General features: G+C 53.2%; 7 protein-coding genes across 7 annotated transcripts; 4 read left to right on the plus strand and 3 right to left on the minus strand.

Annotated features, from left to right (window-relative positions):
- Window positions 1-2,342: 2,342 nt before the first annotated feature.
- Window positions 2,343-3,467, minus strand: J4E78_001202 (uncharacterized protein; the record flags this gene model as incomplete). Its single annotated transcript, XM_049361862.1, has 2 exons — window positions 2,343-2,862; window positions 2,920-3,467. The coding sequence occupies 2 exons, from the start codon at window positions 3,465-3,467 to the stop codon at window positions 2,343-2,345; spliced, it is 1,068 nt and encodes a 355-aa protein (XP_049227145.1).
- A 979-nt stretch (window positions 3,468-4,446) lies between these two features.
- Window positions 4,447-7,900, minus strand: J4E78_001203 (uncharacterized protein; the record flags this gene model as incomplete). Its single annotated transcript, XM_049361863.1, has 5 exons — window positions 4,447-6,368; window positions 6,419-6,695; window positions 6,743-7,331; window positions 7,383-7,540; window positions 7,592-7,900. The coding sequence occupies 5 exons, from the start codon at window positions 7,898-7,900 to the stop codon at window positions 4,447-4,449; spliced, it is 3,255 nt and encodes a 1,084-aa protein (XP_049227146.1).
- Window positions 7,901-9,086: 1,186 nt separating this feature from the next.
- J4E78_001204 (uncharacterized protein) lies at window positions 9,087-10,424 on the minus strand (the record flags this gene model as incomplete). Its single annotated transcript, XM_049361864.1, has 3 exons — window positions 9,087-10,072; window positions 10,124-10,257; window positions 10,306-10,424. The coding sequence occupies 3 exons, from the start codon at window positions 10,422-10,424 to the stop codon at window positions 9,087-9,089; spliced, it is 1,239 nt and encodes a 412-aa protein (XP_049227147.1).
- A 941-nt stretch (window positions 10,425-11,365) lies between these two features.
- J4E78_001205 (uncharacterized protein) lies at window positions 11,366-12,093 on the plus strand (the record flags this gene model as incomplete). Its single annotated transcript, XM_049361865.1, has 2 exons — window positions 11,366-11,815; window positions 11,875-12,093. 2 exons carry the CDS (start codon window positions 11,366-11,368, stop codon window positions 12,091-12,093), a joined length of 669 nt encoding a protein of 222 aa, XP_049227148.1.
- A 400-nt stretch (window positions 12,094-12,493) lies between these two features.
- Window positions 12,494-13,220, plus strand: J4E78_001206 (uncharacterized protein; the record flags this gene model as incomplete). Its single annotated transcript, XM_049361866.1, has 3 exons — window positions 12,494-12,516; window positions 12,617-12,960; window positions 13,021-13,220. The coding sequence occupies 3 exons, from the start codon at window positions 12,494-12,496 to the stop codon at window positions 13,218-13,220; spliced, it is 567 nt and encodes a 188-aa protein (XP_049227149.1).
- Window positions 13,221-14,252: 1,032 nt separating this feature from the next.
- J4E78_001207 (uncharacterized protein) lies at window positions 14,253-14,969 on the plus strand (the record flags this gene model as incomplete). Its single annotated transcript, XM_049361867.1, has 1 exon — window positions 14,253-14,969. One exon carries the CDS (start codon window positions 14,253-14,255, stop codon window positions 14,967-14,969), a length of 717 nt encoding a protein of 238 aa, XP_049227150.1.
- Window positions 14,970-15,552: 583 nt separating this feature from the next.
- On the plus strand, window positions 15,553-18,138 carry J4E78_001208 (uncharacterized protein; the record flags this gene model as incomplete). Its single annotated transcript, XM_049361868.1, has 1 exon — window positions 15,553-18,138. The coding sequence occupies one exon, from the start codon at window positions 15,553-15,555 to the stop codon at window positions 18,136-18,138; it is 2,586 nt and encodes an 861-aa protein (XP_049227151.1).
- Window positions 18,139-18,416: the final 278 nt, after the last annotated feature.

Below are 18,416 nucleotides of genomic sequence, written 5' to 3' on the forward strand. Positions count from 1 at the left end.
TACCTTCAGAAGATGGGGCCTATGTTCTTATCAGTACCACCAGCCTTGCAAGATCAGTAACCCAAATGTCGAGCTGCATACATGACCGATGAGAGTACGTTGTACAACGTGAAAGCATGCCTGTTTATTCGGCCGTCTTTTGTGGCGGGCCTACGAGTGGCGTCCACTGCCAGCAGCATGCATGTCATCATGCACAGAGAGCTATGCAGTAGAAGCTGCTGAAGTGCTCGATTAACCAATCTGAAGCTGAAAACAGTATGCCACGGCGCATTGCGTTCAGAATCTCATTTCGTGATGGGTCTACTACCCCCATCACGGCCGCCGGCCCGGGCCTGCTGGGGTAACACGCAGCCATGAACGTCCACCGTGAAGTTGCGGTCTTGAGGACGAGATCAGAAGATGGAGCGCAGCACCCCAATGAAGATGCAGCACTTCAAGAAGAGCGGATCTCCTTGCATGATGGCGGCTGTGGTGGAACCCGGTAGCGACAGCGAATGACGTCATCGCTAGACTCGGGCGGCTCGATAATGGGCGATGGAGAAGCGAGGTTCCCAAAGGCCTTGCGGTACGCCATACAATGCGATACAGAACACAGCCAGTGCCCGAATGGGAGAAGATCAAGGTGGTGTAGATGGTGCAAATTGCAACGTGATTGAGCCGCCCCTTCTTTGAGCGCTTGAGCTAGCGTTTTAGCGTGACCGGCCCCCCGAAGCCTTCCCGAGGTCAGCCTTCGCAGTTACAGCCCACACGCTCCGCCATCCACATTATCATCAAACGACACGCATCCGCCATGCATCAAACCACCGAGGCACCACGGCTGGCTACCCTACTGTCTCGAACCTGATCGAGCTCGGAAGCTCCTACAGATCCCGGCATCTCGTGCAGTTGACTCTCCGCACTGGCCAGTTGTGCAGCCTCACTGCCACCCTTCTCATATCGATAAATCTCTTTTGATGGCTGTTCTTCAGGTGCAACATAGGGCGTAGGGGCATCCCGCGCCTTCTTGCGCCAGCGCAGCGCCTTAGCGATGAATATGCCTAATCCGATCAAGGCGATGGCTCCGATCGAAGCCCCAACACCGATACCAGCTTTTGCACCTGTGGAGAGCTCACTGTCACCAGTGGCTATTGGCGTATTCGACGGAGACGACGATATCGTGGACGACGCGATCGAAGATGCGGTCGAAGAAGAGCCTAATGAAGACGTCAGGGTGGGTATGGGGTCCCCAAATTGCGCTGCTATGGTGTATCGCGGTGTTGTGCTCCCATCCGTGCAGCATTGAGTAGTGTTACCGCAACACCAGGTCAACGAATCAACGTCACCGGTGCATGGTGTCACCTTGGTATCTTTGCTTCTTTGTAAAGAATCCTAACCGTCGTCAGTTTTGATGGCCTACTAAGAATTTTGCATGAATCGTACCTCGTCCGAACAAAGCTCCTGGCATCCTCCTTCCCCCCAATTGCTTTTCGTACACGACTCTCGCCAGATGGCCCCGTCAGCCTTATTCTGACACAGCCCGTTCCTCAGTAAGTTATCCCAACGAGCACAGCAAATGTTGCTAAGAGGATCCTGGGTGTTGTTGAGTTGTGTCGAGTACGCACTGTTTGTGTTTTCCGTGCCGTTGCGCCAGTAGCAGGCTGCCATTACAGGCTGCAAGCAAGCGAGTTGCAACAGGAATATGAAAGAGAAGATTCTGCGCGACATCACGAAATGATGGACTAACTGAAGAGCTGGACAATCGAGGAGACGCGACTCGGGCTGGTATTAGTATTCAGCAACACACCCCTTTCGCGCATTTGGCTTACGACCGCTCGCGAGGCGCTTGGGGCCGACACAACACCCATTCGTCGCAACTACAATCTGTGCGATGAAGTCCATTGGAAATAGAGCTTGGGCAGTAAGCGAGGTACACCATTCCGCTCAGCTTTGTGGTACCCAAAGTTGACACCGGTTGGTCAATATGCTAGCAGTAATCTCGGTCACACGTAAGCCTTCGCCCCAACGAATTTGTTCGCCTGTTCTTGGCGCGTATGACCTTCTAAAGGTAGCTGATGCACAACTTACATTGCACTTGACGCGTTGCGCTGCCTATGTGCCTATTCGTGTCATGCAAGATCAGGTTCCACTTCAGCCATCGACCCGGCTTTCGCATCAACTTCATTTCACCATCGTGAACATCATTGCTCGGATCACAGACCATGTCGCCTGCTTCAAAGTCCTTGGGGATGAGGATTTATATGTACTCGAGATTGTTAATATATACAATGAAGTTGCTCCTACACCTCGTCCAAATTCGGCGGTCAGCACCGCGAGATGCTCCTAATGGGGAAACAGCGAAGGACCTATGTGCAGATCTTCCTCGCCCCGTTTCCGGTGAGACTCCATTTGGTCTTATTGACAGTGCACGGGTTCTCCGTCACACTGGTTCCATCAACCTTCAAGGCGATGGCAATATCCCTGCTGTTCGCAAACTCGGTCCTGGCCGCGAGACGAACCTCACCACCACCACTAACAGTACCAGCCTTGATGTTGACATTGTAGCAGTTCTCGAGCAAAATGGCGTTGTTACCCGTGTTGGCGACATCGATCGTACCGATCTCCGCACCTCCGGAAGCAGATACACAGAAGATACCGCGGCCACCACCACGAGCCTTGACGCGGTTGACGTAGATGTTGGTGCCGTATCCGCCGTTGACCTTTCCGGCTTCGTTGGCGAAACGGAGAGCCGCGTAGCCAGTGCCAGCGCCGCAATTGTCGCAGTCCACGGTGCCGACCTTCGCGTTGGTGACCTTTTGGAGGAGAAGACCGCATTCTCCGACGTTCTTGCCGACGACTGAGCCGATGTCGAGCTTGTCGATGTTCCTGAAGATATGAAGTCAGCGTATGTCTTGCATGCAATTTGTGCACTCATATCCTTACCATGTCTCAACGCAGTGCGACGTGCCGCCGTTGCAGGTGATGGTGCCCATCTTGACGTTTGTGTTGGCCGCTCGGTCGCGGTCGAACCGGATACCCATTCCTTCTTTGAGGTTGAAGTTGATGGTGCCTAGGGTGAGGTCTTTGGTGCCAGAGAAGCGCATGCCGAAGTACGTCGAGCCCGCCATGGTAAGGTAGGGGATCTTGACGCCGGATTGGTTCGTTACTTCGATGTTTCCTCCTCCGCTTTTGGGGGCAGCAGTGATGGTTCCGCAGCCTTCAAACGTCTTTCCGCTCGTGATGGTGATGGTGCTAGCGCCGATGTTACCGGAGGCGATGACTGACACCCGCTGTCCACTGCTGATGCCATCGAGAGCGCGTTGAATAGCTAGACGGTAGTCGGAACCGGTGTATAGGTTTGTCGAGCCCTTGGTCGCGGTGAAGGAGCTGCCGGAGCCAGTGACTTTCGCATCGGGTGTGCCGGAACCGCATTGAGCGGAGGCGAGGGAGGCAAGCGCCAGCACCGCCGTGAGACCAGAGAAATGAACCATCTTGATCGCTCAGGTGAATCAAAGAATGAGGAGAAGATGCGACGTGGTTGACGCCGCTATTAGACCGACGAGATGCGCACTCCTTATACAATCCAAAGGCCATGGCGCAGCTCCACTCCTGCACTCCTCCCTCCCAAATGACACCAAGCCCTCGATATGACTCCCATCGGATCACTCTTACCAATTCGGAGCAAGATGCAAAACAGCGAGGACTATGAGTAAACCACCTGGCCGTGTCAGGCACACGCGTTTCTCATCCTTAGCCCTCGCCGCAGTCCTGCCGATCAATTGCAACACCAGTTTTCGAATATACCACCTATCATACCAGGCACTCCAAACACTACCATGTCATTCCAAGGCCATTGGCGCGCGCGCCACTCCCGTTTCGAAGTTTCAGTTATCCCCAGAAATACCAAGCTCGACAGATTACTTACACCCTGGGATGGGCGAGGGAAATCTCCACCACTGTACTACCCCGGAAAATATTCAAATCAAGGTAGCTACATGTATTTGTCTCATTTGCGTAGACCTTCCGCTCTACTGCACACATGATGTTGTGCGTTGTACGCAACAACCAATTCGGTGCATCTCTGCCCTTGTACCTGTTGGTTACAGTTTAAGTGATCGTCCGGGGTGCGTCTTTCCCCGCAAAACAGCCGTTAGGCGCATGACACGACGGCATCTACTCGGGTTGATTCACTCCGCGGGTGCTTTCTTGGCTAAGTATTTCTCCGCCGCGATCATCTGTGCATATTGTTCCGCTGCCAAGATACCAAGGTCAGCCATTTTGTTTCATCGCTTTCATGATGGGGTCAATGAGAGGTTTCGCACTGTGTTCTAGAACAAATCGATTGTAGTGCGAAAGTAGTCATTAACGATCTATCTAGGTGCGCAAAAAGAAGATGTCGTAGATACGTTATCGAAATGCGCGATCCCTATGCCGAAAACAGCCTAGTGTACTGCTAGAGCATCGAGGTCCCTACTCAAACACATCACTCACGTACCTGGTCTCCTTGACCTTCTCCAGCCATTCCAGAGCATCATCTTCCGTCTTGCCCGGGAAAGTATCCCTATAGATCTTCATACACATCTCCGCGGTGCTCTTGGCCAACTTGCTCGCACTACCACAGATGAAGACCTTCGCGCCACCTTCCCCGAATAGCTCAGCTAGCTCCTTCCGCTCGTCCCACATGCGGTCCGGCACGCGTTGCGCTTTCTGTCCCTCGGGGGCGACTTTGGAGAAGCAGCCGCGCACGCTGACTACACCGTCAGCCTCCCACTGCTTGAGCTCGTCGGCATAGATGAAGTCCTTTTCGAAGTGTCGACAGCCGAAGTAGAGGATCGCCGGTCCGACCTTCGCGTTGCGGGCATTCTTGATGGTTGCACGCTCCTGGATGAAGCCGCGCATCGGAGCGAGACCTGTACCTGCGCATACCATGATAGTTGGTACAGTCGGGTCGGTAGGCAAGTGGAAGTTGATGTTCGTTGGACGCGGGAAGCAACGAATCTTCTCGCCTGGCTCTTGACGCGCTAGGTACGTGGATGCAACACCGTGGAAGCGGCGATTATCGCCACTCCAGGCTGCCTCATCATGAACGTCATAGGTCAGAGAGGCAACCAGACGCTGGGCGGTAGTTCCTTCAGGTGTTTGGATGAAGTCTACGTTTGCAAGGGGTGAAGACGAGACGCTGTATTGGCGTGGAGAAAGCGGCTTTAGCGAGTCGAGGTAGACTGCAAAGGGTAGCTTGCAATTAGGGTGGTCTTCGAGGATATCTAGAATGCTGTAGCGCTTGGGTATAACCTCGTTCTTGTATGTTTCGTCGCTTGCTAACTCTAACAGCTTGGCCCTTTTGTTTTCTGGTGTGGCTTCGGCAAGGGTCTGCAGCTGCTTTTGCGAGATGGGCGTGCTTAGCTCTACACGTGTCATTAACAGATCGAAGATTGAGGTTGGAGCTTCGGTTGCGATGAAAGTCTTGCTGGTGCCTGTAATGGCGATATTGTCATCGGGCGATAGGTCGAAGCGCTTCATGACCCGCCTCACGTTGCAGATGCTGTTCATCGGCAGGATGACGATGTAGTCGCCGGAGCGATACGATGTTCCTGGTGGTAGTTCGATCTCCATGTGCTTCTTGGTAAGGCCAACCTCGCCGCCACCTAGGCTTTTGTTGACTTTCACCACACCGTAGCCGATGTCTTTGCCTCCGAGGTATGTAGCGAACTTAGGAGGCGTGATATCAGCCTGTAACTGTCCCCCAAGTACCTCAGTAGTGGTGCCGCTGGATTTGCGCAGATCACTCCACATCTGCTCGGACCACTTTTCCCACGGACCCATTATGTCTCCCTTCACATTGACAAGGCCAGTCTCTGTGAAGCGTTTAGCCCCCATCTTCTCAAGCAATTCGTCTGTGAGTTTGGGAACACGATGGTACGTATGGGTCCAGTCGCTATTCCCGACCCCAAAGACGGCATACTGAACTCCCTCAAGCAGCTTGGATGTCGCATTGTTCTCAAGCCAAGCGACGAACTTCTTCGCGTTGTCTGCTGGTTTGCCTTCGTATGAGGGCTCGATGATGACGATTGGCTGGTCTTTGGGGATGTTTTCAGTAGCTGAGTCGAGACTGGCGACGTTCGCCTTGAACCCGAATCGGGAGGCATTGGTCTCCAAGTCTTCGGCATAGGATTTGCATGTGCCGGCGTTCGATCCGTACAGTATGGTAATCGGCTTCGCATCCCTGCTAGGTACATTCGCTTCTTTGGCCTTGCCAGGTCCGTTGTCGTTGGCTTCCTTGGTAATGGTTGCGCCGCCTCCAGTCCCACCCAGGCTAGCCATTGTGCGTCCAGGACGTCTGCGGACCTTGATCTTGAGGTCCTTTGGTTTTTGTGTAATTGTGACCGACACATCTGGTACACAAGGTTAGCGCGGTCACACTCAAGGATATGAAAGCACGTACGGAGCTGGTATCCGGGGTCCGCGAGCTCAACTTGGAACTTCTGTAGGATGAGTGCGACAACCATGATCATCTCCTGCTCAGCAAACGTCCTACCAATGCAGGCGCGCATACCATCACCAAACGCCTTCCATGAGTTCGGTGGAAGCTTCTCCCAGCCACCGTCCAGGAAACGCTCGGGTCGGAACACGTCCGCGTCATCGCCATACACTTTAGGGTCATGATGAAGTCCCTTTAGGTTCATCAGGATCATGTCTTTCGGTTGCACTTCGTATTTTCCCTTACAATCGTTAGATGCTAACTATAGTAGCTATGAGATGGACTTACCGCGACTTTCGTTGGTTTCAGCGCATGCTTTCCATTGATCGCAATTGGGCCGAGGAAACGCAACGCTTCGTAGATTGCGAACTTGATGTATTCAAGCTTCGGGATATGTTTCAGCTCTAAAGGACCGTCTCCGAGGACTTCGTCAACTTCTTGTTGAGCTCTCAGATATTTATCTGGGTTTCTGAGCAGGTGGTAAAACAGGAAGCCCAAAGTCCCGCTTGTAGTCTCATGGCCAGCAACCAGGAAGGTTACCATGTTGTACCGCACAGACTCTTTCGTCATCTTCTCTCCAGTCTCCTTGTCTACTGCCTCAAGCATGGGGTTGAGAAGGTCTTTGGCATCTGGCTGAGGATGAGCGATTCGATCAGCGATAATCTGGTCGCATAGATCATGCATCTTCTTCACGTTATCCTGACGATGGGCTTCGGCGAAGACTCGGAGTTTGTTCTCGATAGACGTGCGTGTGGCTCGTCTACCAGACTCCACCAAAACCTCCACCATTTGGTTGATGAAAGGATGCGCACTATTGCTGTAGAAGTTATTGAACCTGTAGCCAAACGCGCACAGCCCGATCATATCAAAGGTCAGCCTTGAAGTAGTTAGTAATGACATCGTTTGGTATGAAATGGATGATATTCACCTTGTGAAGTCATCGGCGCATTCGATCTCATGATCTGGGCCAAAACGGTCCCACCGGAGTAGCATCTGCGTCGAAATGTCCATCATGCCGTCGAACATCTTTCGGATGCCCATTGGCCCAAACACGGGCATCAACAGCCGATGAGCGACACCCCAAGCCTAGTGCGTATATTAGTACATCTACTATCATAGCAGACATGACAAGTGTACCTTTTCGCCGGGATAAGCTGTGAACAGGCCATCTCCTGTCAAAGCTCGCACCTCATCCAGAGTAGCATTAATGGGCTTTTCGAACCGGTCACCGTCGCAGCAGTCGTTAATAGTGTCGTATGAGGACACAACGATGACTTTGCCGTCGCGCCCCGGGAACTGGAGTTGGTAGATCTCGCCATAGATATCCGCAAGTCGTTGGAAGGAGCCTGGAGCGTCGTTCGGATCGATCTCAGCGAAGTTGCCTACGAATAGGTGTGGGGGAGGCTGAGGAATAGGCAGAGAATCTGATGTATCGGAGGCCATCATCGCAAGATTATTAGGGTGGTGACAAGACCGGATGTTTGGTTTCCAACGAGGAGGAAAGACCGAAGGACTTGGATTCAGCTGCTCATTCCTGGGAAAGAGCTGGGCTACATATACACGGGTAGCAACACAGCGCAGGGCATGTCAGCCTAGGGACGTCGGCCTCCCATGGCAGCCCTCGACCGAGCCTTGCCATATAATGCTGCCTAGTTGCTGACTCCGCAGGGATACAGAGTCCTTTGGTGATGTAGTTACAGCCAATGTGGTCTGATTGGGCGTCACACTGTCCGTAGTCAGCGAGTTTGTGTTCAGCTCGGCTGTGCCAGCCACGCGATAGGCTCCTGTATCGTGATGCATGGGAGCACGACAGCATGCCGACGCTGCGCCTCGTGCGAACTGGTGACCGAGAGATATTGCGCGCGACTTAGCCAGATCACAGTACGCAGTAGCCTTTGCCTGTCTAGAAACTGTCTACCGGACGGCCCGAGGCGCAGGGCCAACGGCCTGTCCACCCCGCGCCACGCCGTAACACGCGCAGCGTCTGTTGTTGAGAGCACCAACGGTTCATCAGACGTCTTGGAGATTCGGCATCTGATGAACTGATGTTCTCTGAGTTGTCAAGGTTTGCTCGTTGAGGTAGTAGACGGGAAAACATCGACGCAAACGCTGTTCGTGAGTTAGTGTACACGGCGATCGTCGCGTCTTCGCGTGACGGGGTGCTTCATTGAGCTCAGCGGCATCATTGCGACATCTTCAGCGTTTTCGTAACGATACTGATACTCTGAGCTTTAGTGGTTATGCAACATGCACACTGTCTAGACATGTTGCAAGGCGAGACGGCGGTGTTGTGCAGGACGCGCCAAAGCTCGGCCGGCTCAAGCGGCCGAGCGGGGCGCCACTTATCGGTGGAAAGTACGAAAGAGCTCGTATTCCAACGTTGCACCCAGTGTTCACGATAAGAACGTTAAATGAGTCGAGGCCCAGGAAGACTCCACGCAATAAGACCAGACATGAATATATTCATCAGCCAGACGGCATGCATTGCATTAAGTGAGGTTGACCAGTGTACACATGAACGTCTCCTTCTCCCATGTCTGATACAACAAAACACCAGCCATCTGGTCGTTGTACCATTTATTACGGTTGATATGCACCATAATGATGTATATCGTGCACAACTCACAAAGACTCAAGCCGCGGATGTCTTGGCCTCCTTCTCTTTCTTCCAGACAGCGATGGTGGAACTGTCGAGGTGGATCTGGTTGTACGTGCTGACATAGCTAGGACATTCGCCATCGTGGCGCGTGAACTTGCCGGATGCTTCGCCGATGACATAGTCGATCGAATCGCTAGCCTTGAGATCCAACATACCCCAGTGATTGAGGAAGCCAAGAGCAGAGTTGTACATGCTCTTCAATTTGAACCCCTTGGGAGCTTGGCCTTTCAGAAAACGAATGTAGATAGTGAGACGCTGGGTGTATACGTGAAAAGTGAACTCTACACGAGGTTGTAGGTTGGTGGTACTGCGAAGCATCTTCAGCCAATTTTCGTTGGTGTTGGCGAGGAAGGCATCCAGTGCGTCGAGATACCCATAACTCCACCTCATTTGCCAAAGCACTTCACCCCAAGTGTCCTCGTGATCGCAGTCCATGTCGCATCCACAATGGATGCTGTGTCCGCATTCGAAGCACTCTACGTTGGGCACATCGTCTTCGAGTACCTGACGGGAGGCGAAGTTGACAGTAAAGGTTGGGCAGTGTGCGCGTAGGCGGGCCAGGAGGGTGATGTTTGTCAGGACGTCCTCCATAGACTCTTCGTCCCCACCGTAACCTTCCTCAAGTTCATCGCCAAGCTGACCGTGGTCCCAGGATATTAGCAGAAGCTTTGGAGCGTGCTGGTAATCTGCGACCTTGGGGTAGTATGCGTTGATGAAATGAGCGAGTGTTGGGAGTTCCACGCAGAAGCGAGATTGACGAAGCCACATAGGCCGATACTCCGTCCGAATCTGCTTGCAGACTTGAGTGAGCGCACGGTAACGTAGCGTGCTCAGTAGATGCGGCACGGTAGTGCTGTCACTTGCGACCTTAGAACGCTTGAGCAGAAGCGGTCGTATTAGATCATCGTCGTCATCATATACCCCTTCTTCGGCGAAGTGGTATATGCGATTGCGGATTTCTGCGAATAGTCAGCCAACCAAAGCGCTATATAGGCAAAAGAGGGACATACCAGCAGGCAGCTCGAGGAATTGGCAGCAATTGAGCATGGGCTCGAACTTGGTCTTATCGCCAAACGTCTTGCCACCCGAATTACTACTGTTGCCCTTCTTGGCGTCGCTTGTCTGGAAGTTCTGGCCTTTGCCTCTGTATATCGGTCAGCTAAGGTGTAGGGCGATATGTGAAGGTACATACGCGTCGGAAGGCATCTCCACTGTTGAACCTGAAAAAACCTGTAGAGAGCGGAGCGCAGTCTTCAGGTAGGTGTCAAGCGGGGTTGGGTAAACAACGAGAACAGGCAGCGAAATGCGCATTTGTTAGTCGCGGAAAGAGCGCACGAGCGTGACGCGATTTCCCGTGACCGATGACGCACTATGCCTACACCGTCTCGTGGGCGCAGACCTCTCGGAAGACCCCGCTCTTCTTCTTTCAGAAACGGATTCGATTCTAGAGGTGCCCTTTAAACTCTAGGCACTCAGGCGGAATCCTTAGTCCCCCCCTCCCATCTTGCTGCGTCCTACTCGTCTGCCAGTCTTAATTCCAGTAGGCAAAAGGCCATTATCCGCGTAGGCTCGACGAAGAGGTCCTTGCTCCCTAAAGTTATGAACGAAGAGATTAGTACCCCTGGGTGAATCGTACTAACGCTGCATAGACACCAGCATGCGAGAACCACGGCGTGGGGGCAGTGACTGACAGTGTTGCGTGTTTTCACCTCAAGCGGTTCTACATTCAAGACCATGCCCGGCGTCGTGGTGTGCAGCGACGACGCGTGCAAACAATAGGCGCCAGTGACTGCCTCGTCAGGCGTGGCAGTTTGCTTCCACCCCATACGACAAACAGTCACATCGCTGTCTCACAACACATCCTTTTCTCTTATAAACTCCCCACGAGTCTCCAAATATCCCACGGCGACTGACAATCCTGTCACTGAAAAGTGAACGCGGCGGTATGGCTTTGATCTCGACCTGCTCTTATTGGTCGGCTTGGCAGGTGAAGGCGACCACATACCGTGGGTGACAATAGAACAGACAATGGGCCGTCCATACCAGCCACCCGCATTGTTTCTCCTTCACCAGGTAGTCCTACTCCCTTATGGCGAAAAATCTTTTTCAAGCTCTGCTGCAAATTTACCACCGACCTCACTTCCCAATTACTCCAAACACCGACCTCCAGTCCAAAAGATTGCGATCAGCTGCGAGCCGGAAACTTCAGTCTGACAACCACGAAACTGCACGCATTAGCAAGGCATCTCAAGATGTTTGCGCAAGAGTATATCCCTTTTGCGACAGACACAGCACCGTCTACGGACGAGCGCGGTATCCCACAACCCTCCCATCTCACGCGCAAAGCATCATCCGCCAGCAGTGCGTTCTTGCGAGAGCTTCTTGGCCCGGAGATGGCTCTCTCGATCATGCCTCCCGGCTGCCGCACCATCGCCTTCTCGCAGTGGGGTGGCTTCACTGCAGCGCCCGAGCAGGTCACACCGACCGGAGAGCTCAAGGCCTCAGACCTGTACATGGATCGCGGCATGACATCCACCTTCAACCCTCCGACGTCCGAATGGTGTTATCTGGGAGTGAACCAGCCAAAGCCAGACCCCAGATACAACGCGCAGCCCATTCCAGATCTTCGCAAGCGCAAGCGGAACTCATCGACCAGCATCGCGACTGTGAGCGAGCAAGGCGATCAGGGTGCCAGACCCAAGGTAAGGAAATCACTGTACAAACTGCGTGTGAGACAAACGCTGACTTCGTATCTTCGTAGCCAACGACTTCGCCCGTCCGCTTTACTAGGCAGACACTGAAGCGAGTGAACACCAACTCCGAGCTCACAAGGTCGTTCGAGATGGTGTCCATCAAGGAAGAGAAGAAACCCACGTTGGCCGAAAAGTTCGCGTTCGAGGGACTGAACTGTGAGGATCTTCCGTCAGCATTCGACTCCGACGACGAAGAAGAAGACTACGACATCCGACATGCTCGCTGATGGAAGCATGAGAGCCCCTGAGTATCACTGCCTGCTTCGCGATCAAGGATGGTCGCATAGGGTGGTCTGGGGGTGGAAAGCATCCATAGAACAAAAGCTTATGAGCGCATCGCATAGGAGCTGATTCCGTTGCAACGCTGGTTTCATTGTTCACTGAAGCGGCGCACGACTTGAGCATTTGGCTTGGAAGGTGCGATGGCAAAAGGAGTGCAAGATGAGGCACAATGGTTGAAGATGTCTCGCTTGCCGGCTGGCCCGAGCTCTCTTTGGATTCGATGACAGCATCGATCATCAGCTCTAGCATAACTTTTGGCCTGTACATATACACCCGCCACAACAATCAATTGCATATCACAACCATGGAACGAAGTCTACTACAGTGTACCCGTGCATTCTCAAGATGTACGACCCAAACCTCATGTCGTAATCTGCCCAAATGCAGACCCTCGGTGATCGCGTCTGCACGACAGGCACGCTGCCTACACACGACGCGCCCCGCCCTCCTCCAATCCAAACCTCCAAGAACGCGCGATCGCGGCCCAAAGAGCGACGAAGACACGCAGACCGACTTCAGTGCTCTCGATGTCCTCCGGAACACCGTCGCTCCCGCCACATCCATCGACGCGTGCACAGGCGATGGCTTCGCGCTCAACAACCAGATGCGCATTAGCGGATGCGGCATTCTCTTGATAGGCGGAGAAGCATATCGATGGAAGCCCTGGCTACGCGAGGGTAGGAAAGAGGGCACCGTCGCTGAAGGAGGCACGGGCGATGATGCAATGACAGGCAAATTGCTGAACGCGAAGAGGCAATGGGAGGTGCCGGAGCAGGCCTGGGGAGTGTTGGAGTTGTTATATCCGAAGCCTGGTACGTTTGTAATCGCCTGCAACGAATGCGTGACGAACGTGGTCTGACAGCGAGCGACAGATCTACTCATCATTGGCACCGGCCCCAGTACCGTGCCTCTCGCACCTGCGGTTCGCAAATACCTAAACGACCAGGGAATACGATTAGAAGTCCAAGACACAAGGAATGCGGCGGCGCAATTCAACCTACTTGCGACAGAGAGGGGTGTAGGACAGGTTGCGGCGGCGCTCATACCCATCGGCTGGAGAGAAGGACGATGATGGTCGAACTAGCAGCGGGCCTACCACTGTCCCGTTGGTTTCCCCAAACGGTCACGCTGTGATGGTTCATTGACGCCTTGGAAGACCTAGGAGCTGGCCTAGACGATCCGGCTGTGAACGACTCCAGGTCGATGGTCCACCCAAACCATGGAGGGTAGTCTTGTTTCCAGGCAAGCTATAATAGGGCCAGCGACACGTCACAGTACGAAGATATGAGCGCGTAAGTCAACGATTTTATGAGACATGCCCGCGAAGTTGAGCACACTCATTGTACTATTTGTATACATACATTCCATTGTTCTCAGATGATCCTGGAACCGACCTGTACATATAAGTCCTTCGTGTCTCACCTTTACCTCTCTCTTTGTCGTACTTTTCATGAATTCCCCAACTCGTTCCTCGCGCTGCTTGCTTGTTCTGACCCCACCAGTTCTATTTGCCAGTCCGGCCGTCGAGCAAACAAACACTGTCACAATCACAGCCGCGACTCCCTGCCCCAGACCGCTCCTTCCGACTTGCGCCTTCTTGACCCACCACGTGGCCCGGCGATATCGCATAACTAGCAAGCCAATGTCGCTTAAATACGTGACCTGCGCACTATCGACCTTTCTTTCCACTCTCCTCAGTCTAATCACTCGAAGCTGTGAACTAATGTCTGACGCTGATATGCACGGAATAAGGTGGGGCTTTGGTAGGCGCGTGGTAACTCCTGATGAGGAAGCAGCCATAGGTGACACTACGCCGCTACTCGGTTCGGAACGCTCTTACCGCAGCGAAGAGGCTGGAGGCGACTTTCCACCAACCATGGATGGCAATGATGCTTCCGCCGCCACGTCTTCAGCAACACCACGTCCGGTGACTCCCTTTGTCGCCGAACTACCGATTATTCATAGCCCATCGTTACCGGCAGTCATACACAGCTCAGGCCCTAGGCTGTCCGTCCTCCAGTCGTTCAGGCTTAGCAAGTTATACCGCAATCGGTTCCTATCGCCTACAGAAGTGTCCTGCCATACCGACCACTCCACAGCGCAGATGGAGTCGCAAATTCAATATGACGACAAGAGCCTAATAATCGAAATACTGTCACCTGTTCTCGACGACCTGAAGGAACTGAAGGCGTTGACACCCGAGAGTCTACAGGACCACAATCAGACCCTCAACAACGAGACGCACGCTCAGGTTCTTAAGCAGAAGCTGCTACCGATAGGTCAGCTTATCGTGGACTGCCTCGAAACAGTCCCACTGGACCACCGGGGTTGGTTGGAGGGAGCTATATGCCATCACATCGCCGACAATTACTGGCCGCTGCCTGTCAACTTCTTCACCCATCTGAAGATCCAGGAGAAATACCGCAATGCGCTCTTCAGGTTGGCGCAGCGCACACCTGCCGGAGCCATCGAGCCGCATCCCAACAAGGACTCTCAGCAGCCTCAAGCACCAGCTATCGAGCCTGATCCGCCCCAACCATCGCTGGACCCGAGGGATAATCCGGACACGCCACCATTCCCCAAATCGACCGCTGAGCAACCTCAAGCATCAGCTATCGAGCAAGATCCGCCCCACCCGTCGCTGGAACCGAGGGATGATTCGGATACCACTGCACCATTTCCCGGATTGTCCATTCAGCAGCTACAACCATCAGTCGTTCAGGCCGCTCCGGGCTCTGGGGACTTTCTAGATCTAAACTTTTACGAGTTGAGAGCAGAGGCTATTGAAGAGGCCGATGCGAGGGACTTGGACAACGTATAGTACCCAATGGTCAAGTACCACCTTCTGCCTAGTCTTCCAAGGCTGGACCGAAAGATCCGGAAATGTCAAATGCCCATGTCACTCTTCAATCCTCAATGTACGGGCTATTGGGACGCTTCTTTCGAGATCAACAACAACCAAGTTCAATGGAAGGTAGTGATACCTCATGTACGCATCGTATGTGAAACATTTACTGACTTTGTACATTCATCCTTAGGCTAAGCCTGATCCTAACACCATCCTTTACAACTACATGCTGCCCCCCGATCATATGACCAAATGTGTCATACCATTATTTGCGACACGCGGCCTGCTGGCAGATCTTGAGCTCGGCGTGGCCACGAAGATGAGCCACGAGTATCAAGACTCTAGGCAAAACCTGAGTGCAATGCTCGATTATGACATGCGTTGTTGCATCCTCTTTCTGACTCGCAAACGGCCCGATCTCCAACCATTCGAAGTACTGTGGTGCGCTGTAAGTGGGGTTTTGAAGTTGCACAAACCCTCGTTCGACAGATACGTTCAGGCACCTACAAAGATTCGCCAAAGGGTCAGACGAGACGGAATAGCAGCGTTTCAGAGAATGATAAAAGCCCCAGATTTCGACCACGTTGACCAATACCTTTGGAACGCGATGAGGGTGCTTGAGATCTATACTAGACCTCTGGTTACAAAAGAAAGTGTATTCCTCTGGATCGATTCCTTTCGTCTTGAGAACATCGACGTCATCTACGATTTACGCCTAGATGGCGCGAAAGCTCGAAAGAAATTGTTCGATTACCTCGAAGAGAGGCATCCTGGTGGCGAATCCATATGGCACAGCCTCGTGCAGAACTTCCACAGCCATGATGTAGTCAAATTTCCAGAGTACGCTACTCGACCACGCTCAATCGAAACCATTACTACCTGGGTATATTTCTTCACAGAAGCTCGACAGGGTGTTCTACTGAAGGGAATGGACTTCGACGCATTAGTCCTCGATGAAGCTGTAGCAGCTGTAGCAGCGGAGCAAAAGAAACCGAAAAAGAAGAACAAGCCGAGGAAACGTAAAGGTGCCAAATCGGGGGAGCTGCCTGATGAGAAGGAGCTGCCAGTTGCTCAAGAGAAGTGCACATCTCAAGACCTTCCTGTGTCTCTTGAACAACCTCCACAGAGGGACGACACGACACCGCAAGAGGAGTCTGTAACTCAAGAACAACACACATCCCCAGAGCAAGCTCTACCCCAGGAAGAGCCCCAAACCAAAAAGCAGCGCTTATCTCGAGAGCTATCGACTACGCCTATACCTTGTGGACCTACACCCTTTTCAACGCTGGAAGAGAAGGAGAAGAGCGAGCAGAAGCAGTCAACAGAGCAGTTAAAGAAGCAAAGAAAGAAGCAATCGAGATGGGAGAAGAAACATGGCAAGGCAGGAAAATCCGACGCTAACAAGCAAGCAGCCTCAATCACGGTGGAGGAGTCTTCGCCATCCGTTGTCGCGAAGGCCGATGACGGTGGTGACAGTGTTACTGGAAACGCCAACAAGGATAACGACGGTGTTATTGGCAGCAGTGTTATCAACGACGGTGGTGACCTTGGTGGCCACTTGTCTGCGGCTGATTCGGTTCCTAGCGATGAAGCGCCTACCAATCAAGAGACGGTTCAAGAGCATCCAAGCAACAGGTACGAAGTTTTGATGGCCAAGCCGTCGAAACACGCTGGGAAGTCCACCGGAAAGCTAGCGTTCCATGCCGATAGTGAAGATGACATGAAGAAGGCCATGGAGGAGAGTCTTCTGAACGACCCGGGTAGTTGGTCAAAGGTGCAAGGGCGCGCGAAAGTGCGACCAAAGCAGAAGCAGAAACAGCGCACCGACGATCGCAAGAGTATCCAAGATGCGTACAGAGAGAGAGGCTATGCAACTGCTGTTACCGATGCACAGTTGGACAGGGCAAGAGCTGAAGTGAAATCGAGAGAGGCACGGGCGGACTATCTCAGATCAAAAATAACGAGATTGTCTGCTCTGATACCAGGTGAGGGCAGCGCCGAATCAATCAAAGAACACAACAGTACCGCTTGCGGGCAGCCTACATCCTGGTCAGCGCTTTTCAAACCTACGGAGAATGACACGGGGCGCAACCCTCCTCAAGAAGCCGCTCCGTCTACGAATGCTGTCGACACGCGACCGCGTACCGCAACTGCCACGGAGAACCGTGAACCCATTCAAGAGAGCGCACAATCTGCGAGCCATCACATTCTTGCGCAATCAGAACCACCCGTAAGGCAAGAGCAATTCAAGGACTCAAAGCCATCCAAGGTTGTTGCCGGCGCGGCATCGACTCCCACATCAGGCACAGAGAACAGTGAGTCTATCAAGGAGACCGTACGGTCTGTGAGCCATCACACGACTATGCAATCAGAACCACCAGTTCATCAAGAGAGTCTCAAGGATCTGAAGCTGTCTAAGGACGTGGCGGGCGCAGGATCGACTTCCACGTCAGGCACGGAGAAGAGCAATTCCACCAAGGAGACAGTACAGCCTGTAGATTCTCAGAATGTTGCGGAGCAAGAAGGTCCGGCAGATAAGGGGGCATCCGGGGACTTTACACCATCTGAAGATGCTGCGGGTGCGGGATCGACTTCCACATCTGGCATAGAGAACAGCAGTCCGATCAAGGAGACGGTACTGCCTGCGGAGCCTCAAGATATTGCGCAATCGGAGCATCCGGTAGAGAAGAAGGAATCCAGGGACCTCGCGCCATGCGAAGATGCTGCTGGTGCAAAATCAACTCCTGCGCCCAGCGCAAGGAACGAAGGCTCCACGACAGAGAGCGCACAAACTGTCGACCCTCACTCGTTTGCGCAGACAAGCATACCGATGGATGAGGAGGCTCCCGAACCTCATCATAGTCGTGAGGCCAGCTCGCCGCCACCTGCGAATTCTCACGCTCCTGCGCAACCGCAATCGTCGCTGGATGAAGAGGCCTCCAAAGACTACGACGGTCATGAGGACGACATAGAGTCGCTTCCGAAAGTCAGTACCCCAAACCAGCCGTTAGTTGTGGTCGACTCGGCTGTGTCGCATGTGGAGCAGTGGCTTGCAAGCAAATACTCGGCTGCCTTCGCCGGGCTCACGCAGGCGGAAATAGACAATGCGCACTGGCGCCCTCAGGACTCGGAAGTGACTTAGAGGCAGGAATCGTTGAGGGCTTCATAACATGATTGAGACGAAAGACAGGCGAATGGAGGGCGGCGACAGGGTAGTGGAGGAGCATGATAGAATCGTCGCGCCAATTTTTGACCGGTACTTCCGGCATGTGGTGCAGGTATGACAACGTCAGATAGAGGGCTTAGAGGTATCCAATAGACATTCCAACCCAAGCATACAAATTTCCAGACGTGCATCGTATATCGTATCGTCGTAGCGCGGGATCTAGTGTAACGGGCGGGCGATGCAGGGGTTTCAGG

This window comes from Alternaria triticimaculans (assembly GCF_023758025.1).
Source record: "Alternaria triticimaculans strain BMP 0046 chromosome Unknown scaffold_1, whole genome shotgun sequence".
NCBI lineage: Eukaryota > Fungi > Ascomycota > Dothideomycetes > Pleosporales > Pleosporaceae > Alternaria > Alternaria triticimaculans.